At 34.0% G+C, this 25,403-nt stretch overlaps 1 protein-coding gene and 1 long non-coding RNA gene across 7 annotated transcripts in view; one reads left to right on the top strand and one right to left on the bottom strand.

Annotated features, from left to right (window-relative positions):
- The window catches only part of LOC118200600 (ATP-dependent translocase ABCB1-like), a 137,473-nt gene that overhangs the window by 29,325 nt on the left and 82,745 nt on the right, over window positions 1–25,403 (bottom strand). For 3 of the 4 annotated variants that reach the window (XM_085817492.1, XM_085817489.1, XM_085817491.1), the window contains 6 exons: window positions 19,604–19,768; window positions 18,955–19,056; window positions 18,739–18,816; window positions 15,408–15,491; window positions 10,391–10,594; window positions 4,742–4,842 (listed from right to left, as the gene is read on the bottom strand). In XM_085817492.1, the coding sequence (XP_085673618.1) occupies window positions 4,742–4,842; window positions 10,391–10,594; window positions 15,408–15,491; window positions 18,739–18,816; window positions 18,955–19,056; window positions 19,604–19,768 (734 nt within the window). The remainder of the gene's footprint in view (window positions 1–4,741; window positions 4,843–10,390; window positions 10,595–15,407; window positions 15,492–18,738; window positions 18,817–18,954; window positions 19,057–19,603; window positions 19,769–25,403) is intronic. The other variant, XM_085817490.1, reaches the window with a different exon arrangement.
- Window positions 1–25,403, top strand: part of LOC146997368 (uncharacterized) — a 369,770-nt gene that overhangs the window by 340,360 nt on the left and 4,007 nt on the right. The gene's annotated exons all lie outside the window — the stretch shown is intronic.

The following is a 25,403-nucleotide window of genomic DNA, read 5'->3' as shown; positions in this document are numbered from 1 at the left end:
ATGAATCTACAATGACGCCCGAACTAAAAAAGGTGGTGGATGATGATTCTTCACCACCAGGATTTGGCGATTGGGTCCCCAAATCTTCAGTTGCCCTTTAAACGGAGGAGTATATATTTTCTCCCTCCTTTCGGTATGCCTTCGTGGTGTAACGATAGCACATTCGGCGCATATTCGAGAGGTCTAGGGTTCGAATCCCAGCGAGTGTATTGAAGATTTCTCCAATTTCCTTGGTTCGAAAAAATTCTTAAATGATTTTACAGTGGCACCGAATTACAAGATGGTGGTGGATGATTCTTCACCACCAGGATTTGGTGACTAGGCTCCCCTAATCCCCAGTCGTCCTTAAAAAGGGGAAGTATATAAGGCATTTTCTCTCTCCTCCAGTGTGCAAAAGTAGCATACTGGGCGCGTGTTCGAGAGGTCCAGGTTTGAGTCCCGGAGAGGGTATTGCTCATTTTTCGTGTTTCCAACTTCAAAAATAATAATGACTCGACAATACAATGAACGAAACGTTGTAGATACTAGTAGTGAATTATCACTATGCTTTGTAAGTACCACGCAGACAGGGAAAGAGTGTAAAGATCCCTTTTATTAGTTTAAATAAAGTTAAACAGACTACACCAACTTTTGCTTATATAGACCAACAATTATGGCTTAACTTAAGGATAATGAATAAACTAAAATTAAGGAGAATAAGTATAACCTAACGGCTTCACAATTCCAATAACGCGCAAGCTTGCTCTGATAGAAGTCGGCCTAAACAAGTCTAATGGTAAGAATAACGGAACGCTGCAGAATACTAATCACGAAAGAATTAATTCTAGCAACGTGGTCTTCAAGCAGGCAGAACATGCTCTGATTTTACCCTCTAAAGCCTTCCTTTACTCTTTACTTTCAACCTCATTTGAATATCGCGCGAGCTAGAAGTTTCAATTCCGGTAGAGAAATAAAAACGACATCAACAGGAAGATGTATTGACATAAAATAATTGGTTAGCAACTTAAATGATACTTTATAGGATAATAGAAAGGTCTGGAGTTGATGTCCCAGCTAGGACATCTCTAACTTTTCAGGTTTTCTGCTTCAAGTTGTAGAGACTTTAGAATTTTTTTGAAGCAAGAGACATGAGAAATGAGCAATGCCCTCCCCGGGAGTCGAACCATGGACCTCTCGAATACGAGCCGAGAGTGCTGAACACTATACCACGAAGGCATGCTAAGACGACGTTAGCAGTAGCTTATAAAATAAGTACTTAATCGCTGTACAAAATCATTAATAGCATAGCGGACATTGCACAACAATTTGATTTCAGTGAGTTAGATTCTGTCAATATAATTTCCGTTTTAAGTTTCTATTTTTCATTATTACATTCTTAAAGGATAGAAATTTAACATTAATTAATGCCTGCACAAGATCTAATAGCAAAATAATCATAAAAAGTTACTGTAATGATTGAAATATGGTCAGTATATATTATAGAAAATAGTATCAATATTGAAAGTAACCTTGCAATTCACCGTACGATAAGCAATACAACTAGTTTCTGCAAACACATGTGTGGAGAACAAATGCCAATGAAAAAAATATTTCGTACAAATATTGCGATTTTTAGGGAATAAAAAATGAATTTCAAGAAGCAAACAATTTTTTAAGTTGTTTCTTATGAAGCTGAATGCCTTAATCACGTTTTGTTTATAGATACGCAAGGAGAAAATAGATTTTGAAACCAATAATCAAATTTTACTTACGCATTTAATTCCTTCATTAATCCGGTTTCAAACAGCCACAGATATTATCGAAACCGATTATCCGGGATATGCAAGATGTAGCGGTATTCGACATCATGGAGGAATCATCTAAACACCATGAATCGTGCATCATGTGTATACCGCGATGGAGTATGCAAATGATTATGGTTTCTGTGCAAAGGCACATCTGGCCAACATCAGCAGTCCTTAGAATCCGTATACAGAAGCATGACAGACTGTCATTTTGAATAACGTGAATTGTTCTCATGTAAGATTTTTTTTTTTTTTTTTTTTTGTATGTAGCTTCAGTTTGCCTAGTAGAGAAACGCGAACATCATTCGAATACTTTTCTGAGTTCGACCGAAGCATACTCGTTGGACACAAAGACTGTGAATTATCCTTTTGAGAAATCGATCATTGTGTCGGATGTAACCTAGGAGAAGTCACATAAATATGGAATCGGTGGATGCAGGAAGGGAACGACTGATGGACAGGAGCAATTGCAAGCACTCCGTCAGACCACTCCACCGGAAGATAGGCATATTATGCGCATAATATGGAGCGCACTGCCACATCGCGACGAGTGCAGTCTGTAGCTCGATCGGTGTCTGCACAAATAATTCGACGCCGTTTGCAGGACAATGGTCTGTGCGCTAGACGTCCATTGCTTGGCTTACCTTTATCAAGAGTTTGCATTTGCAATGGTACTCTGAACGGCGGCGATGGACATCCGAATCGCATGACATTGTGTTTTTGAATGAATCACTTCTGCCTGCAGTATCACGATGGTTTTGTTTGGATCAGAGTTTGGAGACTCTGTGGAGAAAAAGTGCTCACTGTTGTGTTATGTATCGTTAAACTGGCCCTGCATCCAATGTTATAGTGTAAAGTGATATTGGATTCACGCCCGCAATGCTATATCTCTGAGATTTTGCAGGTCCTTTTCCTTTACTTTCAGGGATTGTCTGCGGCCACATTTCAACAGGACAGTGCGGGACAATATGTTGTACGCAATGTTCAAGCTTTCTTCTTAGCCCATCTTATTGCTTTGTTACCCTGGAATGAGTGTTTTCTAGATCTATCGTTCATCGAACACCTCAAAGAAGGATGTATTTCAAATTAATTAACATGGATACTATGTGTAATCTCTGAAATAAATTTGGCTTTGGTATCTCTTACGAAACTCAACCTGCAGGTTGAGTTTAGTAAAAAGGAGGATGGGAACATATAGCCGAAAACCAGATTTTCGTGTATATGATCTGTAAAATCAAACTGAATTATAAAAACACTAACTAATACGATTGTTCTGCAGTGTTGTCCAAATTTAAAAAAAACATCCCCAGTTCATTTGTACGATCACTTCTGTCCATTTTTTAATTCACGCTTATTTGATGCAGAACATGGAAAACAGGTATTCTGAATCAAAGCACGAAAATCTGAATTAACACTATACAGAATGCGATAGAAACAGGCCATTGCAAAACTTAAGCACCTCTTCAAAACCAAAACGCTTTTGCTGGGAAAAAAAAAGAAATTAGCGACTGATTATGCTGAAAATTTTAAATTGCAAAGAAGGCGCAAATTTTCGCTTTTAAAAGAGGGGGGGGGGTCCTATGGCTTACCGCCCTCAAAATCAGTAGAGTTTTATTCAAAATCTACACCAAATCGGTTGCTTTATTGCTTTAAATAACGCAAAGAATTAGGGAAAAAGAAGTAAAAACGCCATGAATAACCAATACACGTAAATTATTAGAACAGATTGCATATTCCTGGCTATTGACGACTTCTCTGAGAATTGTCATTCGCTCTGCAGCAACGTGGATAATGTATTAAGTTTTGAATGTACAGTAGTAATAATAATATTAGAAATTTCTAAATTATGCACCAAGTTTCAAAGACATATCGGGTAACTCAAGGTCGAATAATTGGAACTCTACAGCATTTGCGAAACTACTCTTTCTAAATGAACAACTTACAGAAGATTCAATTTAAGTTTAATTATGCTTAGGTGTCTAACGTGTCAGGGAAGACATCTTTTAATTTCAGATGTAGAGATGAACCTGGATTTAACGAATCTAGTTTTAACGCTATTCTCTTTTCAATATTTTTTTCCTTTTTGTAAAACCAAAAGACAAACAAAATTAATTTCTTTTATCTAAGAAATATTTTCTCTCTATTTAATGATCTTTGAAAAATGTCTCAAAGTTTTCCCCATTTTTTTCAATTTTTAATGGATTCTTCCTGAAAGTAAGCCACAGAGGCAGCTATCATACATTTCTTGCTCATACACGCGATAATCCTCAATTCAAAACCTGAGTGAGAAAAATGTTGGCCTTGCCATCTTTCTAAGTTAACGGAATAATGGCGCAAGCAACAAATCACTTTCAGGGTTGCTTTTAATGGTCTAGAAATCGCCCAAAATTGTTAATGAGGCATGAAATAGAAGATAAAGTATTACAGTATTTAGATAATTTATAAGAAATTATTAGACTTAAATATTTGAAACAAATCTGGATTTAAACATTTATACCTTCTCAAAATAATAAAGAAAGATTACTTCTTAAGTTTGCATTTGTAACCTGCACATAATATATCTTTGATTTATATGCTAAATACAGATCTTCATATGAGAGTAAGAAGGTAATTTTAGTATTTCATTCTTCTAAATTAACTAAATACCTCCATTTAACAAATATTATCATTCATCTCGGGCAAACTGATTAATCTTCGATATTCGTCGGTATTATGAAATTTGACAGCGAGGAATTTTTTAATAAGCAGACTTAAAATACTTCACATATTTTTAGTATTTATTATTTCCTATAAATACTGAAAATACCGGTTAATGCAGCATAATCTATTCAGGATACTTCTAATTAATTCTGGTATAAACGCTTTATGCTTTATTTAGCTTAGATTTCTGTCATTACGTTTTTCAAAAAATTAACGTTACATACATTAAAATATATCAAAAACAGCAGTTTTCTTACCTGTGAGGTTCAAGAAGTTCCTTTCTAAACTTATTATAAAACATCTCCTCTTGATGCAAAGATGCCACAGTTCGTATGCCCTCTATTGCTTCAACGGCAACCTGAAGGTAAAATCCGGACAATATGAAGAAACACGAGAACTAATTTGATATCTTATTTGAATACATCAAAAATTTTTGCAGTTCATATACTCATTTATGGTATGAAAAGAAAGAGCAAAATTACCGAAGTTTATAAATTATTTGGAAAATGTGAAGCTTAACTCTTATGAGTTCGTGAAATAGTACTATTAAAATCTGTTTTGTAGCCGTACAGACATTTTTCTCAAGTGCAGATGACACTAATAAACGAAACATTGTGCCGTAATATCACGTAACGCTTTGATTCAGGTGAAGAAATTGGGTTTCTGAGAACAACGTATCCTAAAACTGGTGCCACGATAAAAGAAATATTTCCAGACTCTATGTTATTAGCCGAAAATAATCAAGATGTGTAGTTTCATTGTGTGCATATTGTGCTTGTTTGTTTTACAAATATTTTTAAAGGAAAAACAGGGTGTGTTACTTTTCGTTTCTCTAACAATATTTAGTTGATGATTCTGAATCTCATAGTTTGCAGGTATCTGAGAACAGAAATTTAATGAAATGTTAGAACAGTGCTTTTAGAATGAATGATATATTTGTCATAAGTAATAGTTTTTATTTCTGATTAGTTTATGGTAATTTCAATAGCGTCTTCCTTTTGAAATTTTGCATCTAATTACAGTATCAAAGATTACGTTATATCTTTATGCAGTATTAGTTTTCTGTCAACCATCTCCAATGCTATCAAAGATTAGTAAGGAAGACTAGGTCATAAACGCAATGACAGGCAACAGACAAATGGATATTATGTAACCCATTCCATAATATGTAGCGTTAAATAGGGAATAATAGGGAATGAGACAATTTCAGCTGCAGTTTCGACATGCCATTTCGCCGTCGGACCGATGCGATGTCTGGCTGATTCGCCGTCAATACGTACTTTACGTGACTTTATTGTATCTTACCGTATTATATTTAAATTACTTTGTTTAATAATTTTTTTACCTATGTGAATTTCCTGCTTGCATGAGTGATTTCGCTGAAACAACTGATTAAAATTTCAAGAAATTTTGACGAATCGTGCGAATATTGTATCTGCATAATTTTAAGAAGGATTATATAACTTCTATTATATCAGAGGTTTACCCATAATTATAAAATGTGATAAATTTCTTCTATTTGACATTGACATAGTTTTCTATCTAAATATGCGTAATTTCTTTATATTGCGTTATTTGTAAATAATTCTACATGTTTTAAGTTGCCTTTCTTACGTATTTCATTTCGACTTGACGGCGAGTTAGGCATATTATAAAATACACCAAGTAAATATGATTTAAAAAATTAAATTTATAAATTTAATATTTTTAAAACAGTTACTGCTGCTAGCTACCAAGCAAACGTTATTCTGAAATCGGGCACAGAATGTATAGCACGAAAAACAGTGCTTATTAATTTTAACGGTAATTTCGTGTGTTTATAAATTTTAAAGTAACCTACCTATTTGTAAATAAACTGTGCTGTCAGATGTCGTGCAAATACACTCTGTTGCAGGAAAATACAAGCACCCAGGAAAAAATGAGCCACAACTGCCAAGTCCGCACCAACGTTTATGCTATCATCGATTCTACATCATTTACCAACTCACAGATATCCCGGAATACCTAGGTATACGACTCGCAGAAGACTAGGTGATATTGGACTCAGATCTAGACATCCATTAAGACGATTGACCCTTCAGTATAAGCAGTGTCGTCTTTTATGGTGGCTCTGTCAAGCTGGACAGTATTCGATTGGAGAAATGTGATCTTTAGCGACGAATCACGCTTTTCTCTAAATGCTGATGTTACCGCCACTTACATATCTGGAGACGAAGAATTGAGCGGTACAATGCACCATTTGCTACCGATAGCACACAACTAGAACACAGGGTGTGACCGTCTGGGAAACTATCAGCTGGGACAGTTGTTCACTGTTAGTCGTGCTGCAAGGTACTCAGGTACTCTTACAGCTAGCAGGTACGTTGACGATATTTTGCAGCCGATGCTAGCAGGTCGTCCAGCTTGTGTTTTCCAGCAATAAAAGGTTCGACAACATACAGTATGATTTCCCAAAAATACTTTCGACGTGTTAATATCCTCGATTGGCCTGCCCGGTCTTCAAACCTGTCGCCTATCCAACATGTTTAGGGTATGTTGGGCAGACAAATGCAGCCGTGTACGAATACGGCCCAAGTGGGTGACTAGTTGCTCTATATGTGCCACAATCTACTGCAAAGGGTCACTTTTAACTTGCTATAAACCCCTTGTTCAACATATAAACAACAACTATAAACCCCTTGCCTAACTAAGAATCAGCTTATAGAGCTGCCAGGGCTGGCTTTAATACATCTATTGATTTTCGCATTCTTTGTGTTGCTACTCGTAAACAAAAGGTTTTTTCTCCTCAGTTTTTTGAACTGCCGAGTTTCGCAGTTGTGACTCAAATCTTTCTGGGTGCATATATTTGTTTGCAAAAGAGTATAATTAAATCCGAGGTACATACAATATGGCATATGCTACATCTAATAGTATTTACAACATTGGTCCAAATATTTGCAATAATTATGAAATATGTTGCGTAACTTATCTTAGTTAAACGATGTATTGATTACAGCAATTAAATAGACTAGCAAAAAAAGACTAAAATAAAAACTTATAAATGATTTAAAGCTCGTAAATTGCTTTTAAAAAGTAAGTAGAATGATGCCAATTGCTCAGCTTGTTAAATAATGCCAGCAATGCGCAATTTTAAATCGAAAGATAAAATAAAGCTCTTAAGTCGCTTGACATGGCAACATCATACATCATTGGCAATTTACCAGCTTGTTAGGATGATAATTGCTGCGGCATAACATCATAAACTAACTTTGTAGAGATCATTAAGATTTCTTCGAAAAGGAAACATGAAAGCTTATCTCCCCCCTCACTAGATTCACACTACGGATCATCTATTCGTTAGCTAGATAAACAAATGAAAGCATGTGCGAGAAATGAGTTAACTCCTTACAACCTTCCAAACGGTAACTGGGGAGAACCATGAGCCACACTCTTATAGTCGAAAGTGCTAAAAAGTTAAATGTCCACCAAATTTTTATCTGGGTGCTACTGCAAAGACATATCAGCTTTTCGGAGGAAGAAACATCGAAAATCAATTATGCTTTCTCCAGGATTCAAATCAAAGGTCTTAAAATAACTACATGAACCACCACAAAAGCAACTTACACCACAAAAGCACGCATGAAAGAACGCGATAACTGCCTATATTCTCCCCTAAGAAAGGACAAGTGGAAATAGGCACGACATCAAGTCGACCAAATTCAGATGATCACGTGTTGTTCTCACCCGCATTTTATTTCGGGTATCTGTGAAGAAACCATAAACATTTCGTAATTAAGAACTGTGATAAATTAAATATATTCTCCCCGGAATTTGAACATGGAGTTTCCATTTGCTAACCTCTCACCCCACGAGAAAAAACACAGAAGAGCTTAATAACTTACAATGTGACCGGTGATGTGATGCGAAAAATGTTAAAATTAAACTGAAGACGTTCTAACAGCAAAATTATTAGGGAACAGGTATCATATTGTTAAATATACGTTTGTTTACTTGATATAAAATATAAATATTATAATTTCTAACACAAATTAGAGCTTCTTCCGAAAGACAGGTTTAGAATTGGTAAATTCGTATGCATGATTAATTCTGATGTTCCGCAATGTAATGCGAAGCGAATAAATGATTAGTTATGACCATTGGTCATCAAACTGCGTTTCGCGAAACCCTGGCGATTCGCAAGCCAAAATAATAATTTGACACATGGTAAAGAAAATGATGTGAAATGTTTTGCAAACTAAACTGCTTTCTAACGGAAAATGAATTACATTTAAATCGCAATGTGAAAAATTATATAGTTAAATACCTTTTTCAATTGAAAAAAAAAAAAACTATAAGAAAATATTTCCCAGAATAGAAAATTAAATATGACTGGATAAAAAATTCGTTCGAGTACTGCGATAGACCCACGAGCGGCCGAGCGCTAAAAGCCATTGAATACTGGCAGTTCGGTACGGAGCTCGAGTCCCGGCGAACGGGCTGGCTGCATGGGCATTTTCGGGGTTTTCTCCATGTGTAAGCGTGGATAAGTTTATCTTAAAACGTACTCCATGGGTCATCCCTCCTCTTCCATGTAATGCCAAATATGAGTACATAATAAATTACTATATATATTTATTCATAATATATATATATATATAAATCATATACAGTACTCTTATATACAACCGAGAACTTGCGATGGAACCTAATCGTTACACAATAAATTAAAAAAGAGTACAGCTGGGCTAATGGCCAAAAACGCGTATCAGCAACTTCGCGTAACAGCAAGGACAGGCTCGTAACGTACGCTGGCTAGCAAAAACACGATCTGAATAAACTACAAGATTCACTCGTTTAAATACTCACTTCATTTTGTAAGGTTTGTTTGACTAACCTTACAAAGTGAAGTAAGTATTTAACGTTTATTTTCTTTTAAAACTTTACTGTTCTCTCTTATTTTCCACTTCCGGCCAGAATAAACGCGTTAAATTGTTTATGCAATTTGTACTTTTTGTAAGTATTTAAGTAGTGGCTTTTTGCCAAGAACAGAGTTAGATGGATAGAAAGTGAGCCTCCTTGCCACTGCACTTCACGCGAGCTTTCAATCAGTTGCTGTCCGCCTTTAAAGCCAGAGGTTTAGTCCTCTTGATATCTAAGGCATATTGCAGTTTTCCGCAGTTTGCGTTCTACATACATAATAGTCTGAAAGGCCAACCTTAGTGTTAGTCATCTGTGTAAAGTATTAAAAGTTCAGCTCTTATTTTAGTTACTTAGTAGTTCTCATATTTTTACGTTCAGACCACAAGTGGTTGGTCTTTGTATATCGTGGATAATAAAGGGTAAAGTTAACCCTTCCTGCTTGTGCTGTCCATTCCACACATACTTGAAAATAGCTTGAGTAAGCTCCCTGTTCCCATTCAGGACATTAGATATTCCCTAAACAAATTAGACGATCAACCAGTCCTGATAACTTAACTTTAAATTTGCATCCTGGCAAGGAAATGCGAGGGGAAAATGAGCGGTTCAGGAAAGGTTTCACATTTAAAATAATTTATTAGACCCTACAACCTGAAGATGCTATTATATATTATGTTAAAATCTTTTAATCAAAAATTCGGTACTTTTTTGTTTTTACATAAAGTACCTATAATATATTGATCTTCTTTAAATATTATTTTAAGATATAATTTTCTATGGGTTGGATGGGGTCCTCCAACAACAAAAAAAAAAAAAAAAAACTTACAGTTCTAAGGGTTCTGTGAATCGCCAAAGTTTGAAGACCACTGGTTCTGGAAGGATATACATGTTTCTGACTCCAAAACTGGTAGTGACTTCGTGATCAGTCAAGAATAAATCAGAAACTAAATCTGAAATTTCCTGTGCAGAGAAAACTTTAAAAACTGAGTAAGGTGAAAACATAACCGTACCTTTGATGCTGCTTCGAATGCATCGTCTTCGATGGACAAATGATCACTAATAACTCGACCTTCTAAGTAAAACGCTGCCAACATAATTGGCGCAAAGGAAAAAATAACTAATCCAATTTTGTAGTTATACAACATACCAATAATAAGGCATGCTATAAATGTGGACATGGCATTCAGTAATGTTGCAATCCTTGCTCCAGTAGCCTGAAATAAATATGAAAGGTTAATACTTTAAATTTAACATAATTAAGATTTCAAATAAGAGTAATGGTTAGTTAATGAAAATAAATTCAGCCTAAATCCACATTCCGAAACAAGCGTAATATGAGTTACTGCACTTGTGAAATAGGATTAAAAGCAAATAGATGCTTACTATTGTAGAATTAATTGTGCTTTAAAAATTATTATTAATTATCAGTTTTGATATTTTAATTATATTTCAACTAATCAATCATTAAAAATTCGATATTGTTATGCGTTTCCTTTCACTTTTTAACGATGAAACATTTAACTGTTCGACAAAGAAAGGCCCACCCAGATGGTTTAGATTCTACGAGAAGATGACTAAGCTTAGCTTTTTCGCCCAAATTCCAATCTCGTGCACATCTACAATTGTAGTTCCTTTACAAAGGGAAGTATTAGAAAACTTATAAATAAAGTTATAGTTATAAAAGTTATCACGACGAACGGGCTCACAGTATAAACGTGTTTCTCGTTTTCTTCATGTAAAGCGAGGTATAAATCACACACAAAGTCCAATAATAAGGCACAATAATAAGGTTATGTTCTCACAAAGTCCTCCACGAAGGCATCACTTCCCTTAGGCAGGTACCCCTCGTGTGTTTTGCCATAATTAAATAAACAATACCCCCCCAAAAAAAAAGAAAGACCTATCTAAAGATCATTTAGTCTCTTTAACCCTTTCCGGCACGCTACCTTTTAAAGTCGGAGTTTTGATTTAAAAAAAAAAAGGTAGTCAATATAATTAGGCCTACAGGAGTACACAAGTAAAATTTTGTGAAGATAGCACTTATCGTTTTAATTCTGTGGGTGTGTCCAAATTGGCACACTGATTGAATAGGGCTTCGAAAAAAGTGCTGAAACGATCATTGTTGTCAATGAACTGACCGATGAGATGCGTAGAAACAAAGAATACAGACTCTCAGTTGTCCTAGATTATCGGTGAGCCCGGTCTGGGCACACCTGGGGTTCGCCGTTTGATTTTAGGCAAGATTTCAAGGTAAAAGTTTAAAACTAATATAGAATAAGGAGATTAGCATACAGCCAAAAATAACAGAGAAATTTCTTTTCAAACAATTCCTTTTGTACCCTAAAAAAATCTGTAAGATTTCTCTGAAAAATGAGGGTCTTAAAAAACTAAACATGGCTAAAATATATGGACTGGTTTGTGTTGAGCTGCCATCTACTATAAAAAAGAAGGTTCAGAGTTAACCTATAGTAACCTATAAATCCTTTTCCATTCAATTTTTCTGTGCGTACAGAAGAAAATTTTTAGTTGTGTCCAGACCGGACACACTGTGCCGCAAAGGGTTAACGGCAGAGGAAGAGGCCTGCCAGTTCCTCATTTTCCATTCCCTCGACTCTCTCTACCCCTTCCGCGTTGCTTATTCACTGCTTGAGATCTGTACTCTGACAGTCTCGATTCTTGCATAAATACTATACACGAACCAGATTTGTAATTGCCATTTATCTGGGCAGGCAATATGAAGAGCCAGTAATTAGAAGACATCAGTTCTCTCATCTTCAAACCCTGTGTGGCTTGTTGAGACATTGCCTTCCCGAAATCGGATTGTAGATCGGCAAGATGTTTCGCTGAGGAATAATTTTGACGAACCTGTGTCTCTCACCTAATACAAAGTTGGGCCTAGATGGTTTTTCTCACAGTTGCTTTAAATAGAAGTGGGTAAAAATGGTTAGCTGTTCTCTAATCTGGATGAAATTAGTTAAACTTTCTCTGTACCTAAAAAGTTAAAAATAAATGCATCTTTAATGAAACTTCACTACAGCTTATATTTTTCCTAAAGCATTTTGAAGAGAACGATCTGCACCAATAAAATTTGCATAAACCAGAAACTAAACTATCTGATGCGAATAGCATATGACTTCCTTGTATGGCCTATTAAATTATAAATTTTTTTTGCTGAACTTCATTTAAACTTATTTCCTCGAATTATTCTAACTTAACTTCTAATTTAACATAGCCTCCAAGGCAGGTTGATAATGACATTAAAAATTGCAAATAATGAAATTAAATATCCCGGTCAGTTTTTATCATATGAGAGTCAAACTTCTTATAATCCTATTTTTTCATAACCGAGTATAAAAGTTTCCCAAGTACAAGTACAGGAATCGGTGGATCGTATTGAAAGTTATATTTCGTTGTTTTTCGAAAATTAATTTTTTTATACGACATTGGCAAAAAGTGAATATTTTTGTAATTTGAAACACTTTTGTAATTGGAAGTATATGATTTCGACCAACGATTGCGCAAATAAAGGTCTGGTAAGGACGTCTAAGTGGGGTGAGTGGGTAAATATATTTATGTATAAATATACTGATTAAAAGTTTTTTTAATTTCCGTAGTTTAAACTAATTTTCATGGGAAAAACACTTCTAATAAATTTTATAATTACATTAGTTTTTACTCATTTCCATAACTTAATCAATATGTTTAAATTTATTTAGAGGTACATTGATGGCATCATTGCCATTAATAACTACAATGAAGCTGAAAAATAAGTTATGTATTCTAAATGCTTTTATAAAACTAACAAAAGAAACCGAAGGAGATTATCTGAACTTACAAATTTACAATATCAACAATATTACTCTATTTTATAAAAAAATATTTAAAAATTATTAAACTCAAAAGAATAAAAAAAATTTGCAATAACAGCAATGATTTTGCAAAAGAGTTAGTTTATTAATTAAAATACTAAAAGATAACAAAATTCCACACAACCTTCATAAAAAAAACTTGCTAAGATACAGTTATCAATCTAAAAATTATTTTCACCACAAAATTGCTGTTTTCGTGATAAGCTATACTTAACCCATTTTTGGAGGTATAATTTGGATGTTCTTAACACAACTAAATTAAGCATTCTTGCCAAATTCTAACATTAGTTATAATTTATAATAAACTGTGTAATAGTTTTCTAACTCTTTTATCAACAAAATGGGCCCATTTCAGCTTCCACGTCTCAAGAAAGCCCACTTAAGTGAGTTCTATATTCTATAACATTTGAGAATGTTTTTCGTTTTCTGCCTTTGTACTCTTCTACGTTAGCTAAAATTTGTAACATTTTTTCTAAATTCCTGTATAAGTTCTGTTCTAAGCTTGCTCACAACTTTACTCGCAGTATACTTAACGCAGCAATTACTATACATTTTAGTTTATATACAATATATTCTTCACAATTTAATTTTTTTTTACTTTTTTAAAAAAGAGTTTTCGCAATGCATTACAATTCAAAAATTATTATTTAAACTCTATATCTTATTCTATTCGTTGACCGTATTCCATTCATTGAACTAAACACTACAAGTTTTTACTTTCGCTCAACTGAAGGGAATTAATACTTCTCTTGAAATGAAATTGAGATCATTTTGGAATTCATTTTTCAGCGAATTATTTTTCACTTAAACTCATACTGGCAATTTTGGGATTCATGAAACAGGGAATTCTATTTTCGTTTTCAAATTATTCAATTTTACCTTGCAAACTTTTAAACTATTTTTATTGAATTTTATCAGTTTTAAATCCGCAGTTCATCTGAACATATTTTAGCCTTTACTGCTATAAAAGATCATATAAATAAATTTTATTATTTCAAAATTTTGTTATTCTTATATTACAGATTTTAAGAACTTACTTCTCTAATTGTTATGTTAGCACTATTTATAAATGGAAATAAAGGAATAAGGAATACATGTTTAAGAGTTTAAAGGACAATTTTAAAACAAATACTGTGTACGCATTCCATGCAAACAAGAATTCAACTGAATAATATAGAATAATTTTTCTAAAGTGAATACTGAACGACGCGCACCCACAAACTTGCTCCACAATATTGGTACGAAATGTCCAGGCGCGGTGGGATAGCTTCCCCGCAAAGCAGGTTTAGGGTTGCCATAAAATGGCAAAGAAAGGCAGAGTTGCTACATTTGGTGATAAATCGCCCATTTGGCGACAAAATTGGCGATATGCCATGGACGGATGGAGAACTTCTGGAACGAATTCTTACCGGTTTAGCCCAGAATGTTCTCGAACACAAGCCGAAAGCTATATAAACCGTGATGGTCCGCAGTCAGTTAGTTGTGCCTCATTCTAGAGTGTGAGATAGTATATCTCATCCGGTCCGTGCGGAGTTCGATCGAGTTGACAGCCGAGCAGCGAGTGCCGAGTGGGTCGCCGAGTGCATCGAAAGAGTCTCTTAGCGTATCGCGGTTAGTACATCGTTGAGAGAGTGCGTTGAGCTCCCGAAACGACTGAACCGAAGAGTCGGGAGCTGTGCTTTGTGTGTCGTCGAGTGCATCGCGAGTTGTGGCGTGGAGAGTCTCGAGAGTACGTGAAGTTCCGAGAACGGCCGAGCAGAGTCGGGAGCTGTATTCTGGTGCTTTGCAGTGAAGCTGTCTCTACCGTTATTGCCTGACAGTGTGAAGGCTATGTCGTTGATTGTGTCAGCGTATTTAGAGTAGTTCTTCGACGACTGTAACGTGATTTTGGAGCTGTCCTGATTAATATTGGCTAAATAAAGTGTGTTTCGATACTTCGAAGTATTCGAAGTGTGGTTATTCACTCCAAATCCACACGGACCCCGTACGAACGTGAACGAAGAAATAACGTAACAGCTGGTGTCGGAAAAAAAACGGAACAATATGTATGTTTTCATCTAAATAAGAACTCATCCTTCAAACACATTTCACATTTGAGATTAATGAAGTACGTAAAGAATTTTATGCACTTGTTCTAAGAGAAAAGTTTAAATCGTACCCCTTGAACATTTGATGCATCCCTTGTTAATCTTGAGCATAGAGCACCAACACTGTTCTTCGGATGGTCAAAAAAAGCTATATCCTGTAATAACACACATACATAAAATCAGAGGAAATTATTTTATATCACATGATGCTATAATCTTTCTCGGTTATGTGTACACAAATGTATTTATAATAAAAGAATTCTAAATATTTAAAAATAACTTCCGATGGGCATAATTTCAGATATATTAAAAATTTATTACGTTAATGAATATAAAGAAATATCAGGGTTTGGAATGCCACTAAAATGTTAATGTAGAATGCCATTTTACGTAAAAAAACTTCCTTGACATCGGATTACTTGCAACAGACCTAAAACTTTTTCACAACTGGGCGTTTAAGTTGTAGAGACATTAGGTTATTTCGAAGCAGGAGACAAGAAGAACGTGCAATGCCCTCGCCGGCAATGACTCGAACCAATGACCTCTCGAATACGCACCGAGTGTGCTGACCATTACGCCCCGACGGAGCTGAGAAGTCGGGAGAATTAACTTATATACGCTCCCTTTTAAAGGGCGACTGGGGATTAGGGGGCCCTTTCGCCAAATCCTGGTAGTAGATAATCATCATACACCATTCTTTTTAGTTCGGGCGCCGATGTAGAGACATTAGGTTCTTTTTTAAGCAGAAGAGATGAAAAATGAGCAATACGGGACTCGAATACGCACCGAGTGTGCTGACCACTACACCACGAAGGCATGCTAAGAAAGCGGGAGGAATACCTTATATACTCCCCGCATTAAATGGCGACTGGTGATTAGGGGACCGAATCGCCAAATCCTGGTGGTGGAGAACCATCATCCACCACCCTTTTAGTTCGGGCGCCACTGTAGAGACATTAGGATTTTTTGAAAGCAAGAGAGATGAAAAATGAACAAACGCCTTCGCCGGGAAACAGACCAAGGACCTCTGGAATACGCACCCAGCGTGCAGACCACCACACGTGCGAAGAAGGCGGGAGAAATAGCTTATAAACTTAGTATAAAAATTGTATGTAAACTATGAATCGATGGCATGCATGTTCGACTCTTGGTATATATGCAACGATGTGAATATTACAATTTTTATTTATGTTTACCTGCTAGTTAGAAGTATTCACTTTATACTATGCGGTCAATTTTATGACTAATAACTAAAATCTTTCTCGCTGTATCACGCTGATTAGTGTTCCCTAGTGCATTGATGTATTGTAGGCTGTTTATGTATTCAGTATGTATATATCTGTGTAATGCCTGCATAAGTATTTAGTATTTATGTAGTATCAAGTACCTGCACCTGATTTAGTTTCTAATACCGGTATAACAAAATGTAAATGTTTAGCATAATGCCCACATCAGTATATAGTATCTGTGTAGTATATGTAGGATGTAGGATGTAGTAGCGCATTTGGTACTTGTTGTATCTGCGCAATGTCTGCATTAATATTTAAAATCTCTGTTTGAATTCGTATTTAGTGTCTGTGTAGTATGTAGTAGTGTATTTAGTATCTGTTGTATCTGTGTAATGTTTGCATTTGCATTTGTATCAGCATTCTTATTTAGTATCTGCGTCTGCATTCGTATTTAGTATCTGCGTCTGCATTCGTATTTAGTATGTGTTTAGTATGTAGTACCTGTGTATTTGTGTAATATCTGCATTAATATTTAGTATCTGCGTATCTGATTAATGTCTGTATTTAGTATCTTAATGCAGTATTTAGTATCTGTGTCTGCATTCGTATTTAGTATCTATATAGCAACGTGTAAAATGTATAATTAAATGTCTGTATCAACACGTGTAGCATCATATAAATCATATAATAAACTCCCGATGCTTTCCTTGTTTGGCCTCTTTAACGAATATCAGTTTTCTGATATCTCAGTCTATCTCAGTTCCTATTTTATACGTTAATTTTATTATTTTATACTACACGTTTTTAACACAGTTTATAATATACCTGGGAACCAATTTTAGAAGCACGCATACCATGAGCGTATGTAGTTCATACAATACGCTGTGCGTTATGTATAACAGACTATAAGATATTTCTCCCGCCTTCTTAGCATGCCCTCGTAGTGTATTGGTCAGCACGCTCGGTGCGTATTCGAGAGGCTCGTGGCTCGAGTCCCGGCGAGGCACTGCTCATTTTTCCTCATTGCTTTGAAATAACCTAATGTCTCTATAGTGGCTCCCGAACTAAAAAAGGTAGTGGATGACGATTCTCCACCACCAGGATTTGGCGATAGGGTCCCCTAAACCCCAGTCGCCCTTTAAAAGGAGGAGTATGTAAGGTATTTCTCCCGCCTTCTTAGCATGTCTTCGTAGTGTAGTGGTTCGATTCCCGGCGAGGGCATTGCTCATTTTTTAAGTTTTTCAAAAACTACCTAATGTCCCTACAAGGCAATATAATGATAATTTTTACTACGACATTTCTATATGGTGTCGCTGTAGTAAAATTTTCAATATTAATAATTCTGTGCAGACATTTTAATCAGCATACAATAATGGAAACAGAATATAGGTTACTTATTTAGACTAACATTAACAGAGACTAAAATGCCTTCAAATAAAGCTAACATATCATTCTTCAACTAATCTTAAATATATGAAAGAAAAGAAGGAAACTAATAACAAATAAAGGTAAAGGGCAATAAAAGAAATATAGTTTATGTAACGGGTGTGAAAATACTAAAACGATACATGCAAAAAAGTAAGAAAATACATCACAACTGGTATATAGAAATGAAAGAAAAACAAGGTACTTTCGTTATTTATATTATTGAATACAAATACAGTTTGAGTGAAATATAATTAGTTGAAACTGAAACCTAAAATATTAATATACAAAAATATAATGTTATAAAAAGATAAAAAATGGATCAAGTACATGGTAAACCTCGAGTAAATAAACAATTTAGTACTTCCAAAATAGAATTCTAGTCTCTTTGCAAATACTATTTCCTTCATTCAATTGTCTTTATTTTACGTTAGTTTCATTTATATAGCAGCGCGGTTTTCTTTACATTCAGTATTAGTTTTCTTTATGTTATATCTTTGTTAGTAGTCATTTTCAAGTTTAGTTGTGTTAAATTACGGAAAAGCGAACACTCACCTTGACCTCTTAGAATTATGGCACATAATTTAAATTAACAACACAGTTTTAATTTTTTGATCAATACTGATCGATTCACTTTATTCAATCCCATATAAATTTAATGATACAATTATCTTTATTCATTTTTATTTACAGCATGAACTTTTTAATTTAGTTTATGTACAGCGTACTCAAAACGTATTCAACTTACTTGCGTGATTATATTGGTGAAAACCAGTTTTCTCAATCTCGATGTTAACCGCTCACCAGCAACAGAAAGCATAAATGTCTAAAAAAATTATTATTATTTTTATTTGAATAAAGAAATTTTAAAATTAAAGAAATGTTCATCCATAACAAAAGATTATATAAAAAAATGAAAATAAGGAATGAATTTCCAAGTTAAATTAAGCATTATTATAATTACCTCTAGGAAGCTGAAGATAAAAGCCGTTACTGCTATTAATAAGTAAAGCAGACAGAAGAAATTCACTTTTTCAGGAATCTGATCCGGAGGCAGAGAAAATACCTAAAATATGTTGCATATTAATATAACACCCGTACGAAAAAAGCGCAATGAAATATCTTTTAGAGGAATTGTGAATAATAACATTTGAAAAGTTTGCAATTTCAGAATATTTTGTATCGAGTATTATAAATGAAGAATATAACAATAAACAATCAACTTATTAACAAATGAAATTCGTTAATAATTAATACGTATAATAATAATTTCATCGTGAATGACTTTTCATTTAAAATCACTGCTAATACTTTTAATTTACGGTTATAATTCCTCAGAGAGTTATACATTAAACCAAATAGATTTTATGTCTCAAATATATACTCCTCTAAGCAAATTAAACTGGATTGAATACAAACTGCTATTGATCTCTAATCTATATCTATAACAACGTGTTTAGTTATGTTTTTAACTCTTTTTAAAAAAACGTATTACTTGTTAAAGTTACTAAGATCATTTATGAAATCTCTATCTTCTAAACAAGAAAAATAAAAACCCAATATAAAAAACTATTTTCGAAACTAGATAACGAATAGAAAAACAAAATACCTACCCCAAGAATATCACCAAATATTATTCCAAGAATAGGTAAGTGAACACCCATAATCATAGACGATAATCCACCAATCAAAGCATAAGGCCATTCAGGCGCGGAAATTTTAAGAAGGCGTACCTTAGATGGATTGATTTTCTCGTCTTCTTCACTCTCATCATCTCCCTGCATGAAATGTTAATACAATATCTCTGATTTATGGCGCATTTCAATGGCATATAACGATATTTCAGTAGATCGTAAAAAAGTTACATATCCAAGAAGTTCTTCTAATTTATTAGTAGTTACATTAATTTTACATTTACACTTTCCGTATTCGCTAATACTTTCCTGTTTAAAGAACGCACTGCTTAGAAGTGATTGGTAGCAAAATTAAAATTGTATGATAATCATTTCGAAAACAAAGATTCAGATTTGTTTAGAAATTGAGATCATTTGATAAAATTTGGCAAACAATATCAAAGAATCATTTACAGGAACGATTAATGCAAAAGGAAACGTCTGAATACTCTAATAGTTCACGGAGTAACCATTAATAAATGTTCTGTACATCCGTTCTCCTATTCCATAAGACAAGTGTACATAAAAGCATGGTAAGGCTGGAAGATTGGTATTATTATTATTATCTACGTGTTCTGCCCTAAGGCATTACACGTAGATACGTATGGATGCCTTCGTGGAGGGTTTTCTAAGGAAACTGGCTCGTTTCGAAGGTTGGTTAAAAATTTGTTTTTCATCTTGAAATGAGCACAACATATACCATCAGCAGCGGCAATTACTTAAGGTTTATCATACGCTGGCAACAATCCTGGAATATTAGCACTCTGGATCACACAACGTACTTCTACAAGACAATCAAATTCATTTCAGACTTTATGTATTATGACAAAAATTGTAACTGTAGTATTACTGTAACTTGTATTGTTTTGTATTATGACAAAAATTGCAACTTGTACTGTTTTGTATTATGACAAAAATTGTGAAACGTTTTGTATTATGACAAATTTCCAGACCTTTTTGTATTATTAGACTTTTCGTTTTCCAAAAATTTCCGGAATTTTAGATCATTAATTTAAATCTTGAAAAGACGGCATATGCGAATTACAAAATAAGAAATAAGAAATGGTTGTTTGTGAAATAATGAAGCATTTATAACTTTAAAGGAACCAGAATTTAAAAGAAAGGTAAATTTTAACACATAATTCTGTTTTGTTGAACATTTTTTTCAACATAAGTTGTTTCCAGAATACTTTTTCTTTGTGTGTTAAAATTTTCTCTTTAATTTCATAAAGAGACCTAATTTCTTGTTCCGTTTCAAAAGTCGTTACTCAAATTCTGTAACTGCCTTGCCCAAAACTAAAAGTAAAAGTAATTTCAATTTTTCAACCTTAATAAATCTTTATCATTTTCTTTAATTATCAAAGGCGATATTTTTTGGATTTTTTAGTAAAACGTTAGTATTTAATAAAAAATATGAAAAATAAATATAAAAATGTTCATAATTTCAACTTGTATTGACAAACTATTAAGCAAATATTCACTTACATTTCGTATACCTAAAAAATATATGTCTGCGATGTTATTATCATGTAATTATTAGTCAGTGCTTTTCTTTAGCCACGAGGTTTTGCAATGATTTATTTTCTACCTCACTATTTTAGAACAGCTGTTTTCTCCTTGGTTTCTATTCTCCTATAATTTTTTTTATATGATGACGTTTGCCCCTTGCCTTCTTTTTTCCGCGATGCTTTCGTCCGCCGATGTTTTCACTTGCAACCAAGTTTTTGTCGTTTTCTAAAATACTCATATAAATGCCTAAAGGACTGAGTCTATGACCTCATTAGCAAGCCGATGCTTTTTTATTTAATATTTTCCGAGGGAAAATCGCACATGTGTTAAACATGAGTGTACTAGCCAAATGTAACGACATAATCAAATAAATCGCTGTAGAAAGGTATTTTTCCAAGACAAGGCCACAGGAAAGGTGGCAACAGACCCTAAAATGGGGCCTTAATATCATGAAGAAACACATATATACTATAAATCTATATATTGATAAGGAAAATCACATCACAACTGTACATCCATAGGTCACTGGTTATTCAATATTCTAAATTAAGTATTGTTACTATAAATTAAGGCCACTGCCTTAACATTATATGACAAATTAATTCACAGTAAGAAGCGATTGCCTCACTGTTCAACTACACTTCACGGTCAAGAGCGTTAAGGTGTCTAGAATAATGAATAGACTCCGGATATAAGGGGGCGGCACACTAACTATTTAACAAATAACCAAAAAAGAATTATAGTTAAGACATTCATCATTTAAGGGAACAGAAAACTTCGGATGAAAGACCATTCGTCTGTAACTGTTATTGAGTTAAAAAACCTGAACTAAATTCTATCAATTTTCAAATTATTTTTCTTTGTAATAAACTAACGCGAGTGTCTTTTCGAGGTCACGTTTAATATGTGCTAAATAAAACCCTGAAAGCAATCTCTAATATAGAGCCGCATTTGAAACTTTTTGGCAAACTTTTAGCTTTTTAGTAAGTCCTTAAATTTCTTTTTCAATAGCTTCTTTTGTGTATATCGGCATCGGAACTCTATAAATGTGAATTACATTCACTGCATTGTTTCCAAGTGATAATTTTTAATTATGTTCAAGAGTTATTTTTAATTTGAGGCACTGTTATTATTTTGTTTGTCTTCTATTCTTTATTTATTGCACGCTCTTTGCTCCTCCTTTGTTAATTTTTCACACGTCAACAAAATCAGAGGATGTTATTTTAGATCTATTGAATGTGCGCACAGTGTGCAGCAGATACTTCCATGGTTATTTTTCCACAAAACGTCTAAGTGTATTAGCGAGATATCAAAGTTACTCGAGTAACCGCTTGATGCGACTATTAACATTATACTAATATAACATTATAATATACTATAACATTATTGTAACATAACAGTATTATAATATAACGCCAATATAACATTTAAAAATCAGAAGATGCGTTCTTCGATTCTTCATTTTTAGGATTTTTAGGATCGATTCTTCATTTTTAGGAAATAGGACATCTTTAGTGCAAAATCTGTGCATGGTAATGTTTGGAGCCATCGCTCCAGCTAAGACGTAAGCAGTTACCTATGATTTATTATTAATCCAAAAGGAGCTATTTATCACGAAACGGAATTTTGCGTCGGATATATGCATCGTTTCACTTTTCATTCGAGTCTGTTGCCATTCGCATAATATAAGATATTTATTTATCTTTCAAATTGAATTTGTGTGTTGCGTTAACTAGCTAAGCTATTTGTAATAGATGCAGCTCCTAATAACATTCGTTTCTTAATTTTAAATCGGATTGATTTAAATAATAAAAAGGCGTTTAATTCACTATCTATCTAATTAAAAATATTCAAATTTTCATGGAATAACGTTATATATATGTTTATTAGTTATTTTATGTTTTGTAACACAAGGAATTTTTAATCAGCATACTCAACGATTTAGCAAGCAGTGGCAACACTTTACGGAGTGAAATACTTTTATCTCCAGCGTGCGAGACTGTCTGTCGGAAATTCTAAAGATATGCTATTTTTAAATATTTTGTGATTTTGCTGTGGAATTGAATTTTATATTTTTAGTGAGAATTTTAAGCGCGAAGAACGTGATTTTTAATAAATAAAGCTAACACACTAAACGTTTATAATAAAAAGAAAAAAAATTGTAAGCCATGTTACTAAGCAAACTGAACATTAATATGATGAATTCAGAAAAGACTGAAAAATTAGTAAAAATGTATGCTAACACTTAATACTGCATGGGAATTCTAGACATAGGGTGCTGGGCTGCTTTTAAAAGTTTAGTAACGTTGCTGTTGTATGGAGTAAGTGCGAAGAAAATTATACTTAATAATAAAGCTAGAAAGACAAAAGGAAATGGGTTAGCAGAAATGAGTGCAACAGCAGAGTAGAGTGCGAGTTCAACGAGAGAGTAAAAAGCCTTAACAAAACCCTTTTTGAACGACCATAATCTGAAACCTTTCAGATTTTTTTCTTCAGAATAATACCACAACCATTTCATCTGTTTTAACTTTTTCTGCTCCGATAAGTTTGACGCATTACTTTATGGAAAACGATTATTACACGCGCCTCCATTTGGTACGCAGATTCTTCTGCTAATTGATGAGTATGCATTAAAAGACTTACATGTCAGCTGTGCAAAAGCTTTGAAATCGTCATGGTATTTTCGTAAGAGATATGCAAGTAAAATTATTTTGCAACATATTCTCAGTGACTACCGTTTTGAATATAAGGACTCAACTTTTGTTTGTAAGGATGGATCTAACTGAACGTGTCGGATCAGTCTTCATATGTGATGATGTTGGTGGACATCACAGATAAAAATTCAAGACAATCACTTCTCAAAAATATTCACAAAGTCGTCAAACTGAGAAGCATAGCTAAAACGTTTTGCACGTTTGGAAAGCTCTGGTTAGTAAAAAGTTGGAATTGCCTGAAGTCCAGCTTGAGGACTGGAAATTGAATAATTTAAGGAATGGAAACTGGATAAGACTTTTGTACAGATTAAGAATCTGTCATTCTAGGCTGACTAATTAGCACCTGCTGAAAAGAGAGATTGTACTGATTTAGGCCAGTAGGGAAATCCAGCTAACTTTTCAACACTCTCTTTTAGAATGCACAAATTTTAATTCGTATTGATGCCCTTATTTCGTACGTTTTCAACTTAATCTTAGAGATTTAATTGATAAATGTTATTATTTTCAAGTACTTTAAAGATGTTTTTGTATATAATTTCATTTAGTTTTCTAGTGTGATTTTAAAATATGCATTTGTATATTAATTCATCATTCTTTTCATTCATTGCTTTGATTTGTTGTTAGGCTGTGTAACATATGTGTGTAATGATTTCTATTTATAACTTTTTAGCATGCTTCTTCAGCTTTCTGTTATGCATTCTGATAGTACTCATATCTCAATGGATTTTGTTTCATAGTTAATGCTCTCACTGATATTGTGAAAGCAAAATACCAGTGCAATTAGCAAAAATATTATAAATAAAAACTGCGATTAAAAATATTATGAATAAAAATTGTAATTAACAAAAGTATGATGAATGTTTTTACAGATATAATCACTTTTAATAAGTTTCAAAGATATATTTAATAGCATTTTTTGATTTTACATTTTAATTTCATATCTGTTAACTCGTGTGTGTGTAAATTTAATTTTTCTCATTTTAGGTCTGACGTATTATAACATTATTAGGATTTTATGCCATAATAACTATATAATCAAATAACTGCAGCAGTCTGTAGTAGGATTTCTTATGCAACAGTTGCAATATCAGTAATTTCGTTGAATGCCTGATGAAAATTTTAGGACCAAAAATGTTCGTTTTTATTTGATCCGAAATATTAACCACCCAGGTACTGTAACAGCGATTGTATCTGCGAATTACACTTTTTGATTAAGGACCAAGGTTTTAGGTACCTTGTCTTACAGTGTGTCCCAGAACTTTTCTAGGACAGTTCTACATTGATGGAACGGTGTGGTGTATTTAATTATGGCAAAGCCCACTAGGGCTATCTGCCAAACGGGAGGGATGCCTTTCGTGGAGGACTTTCTAAGGAAAACTGGCTCGTATACACGTTACACATGGGGAAAACCACGAAAACACCCATGCAGCCAGTCCGTTTGCGGAATTCGAATCTCGGACCGAACTACCAGTGTTCAGCCACTTTACCGCTCGGCCGCTGGTGGGCCTACATTGATG

This window comes from Stegodyphus dumicola, chromosome 5 (assembly GCF_044657685.1).
Source record: "Stegodyphus dumicola isolate Sdum_Otavi_A_Nest chromosome 5, ASM4465768v1".
NCBI classification, from domain to species: domain Eukaryota; kingdom Metazoa; phylum Arthropoda; class Arachnida; order Araneae; family Eresidae; genus Stegodyphus; species Stegodyphus dumicola.
The sequence above is the reverse complement of the archived record's forward strand: the minus strand, read 5'-3'. Positions and strand labels throughout refer to the sequence as shown.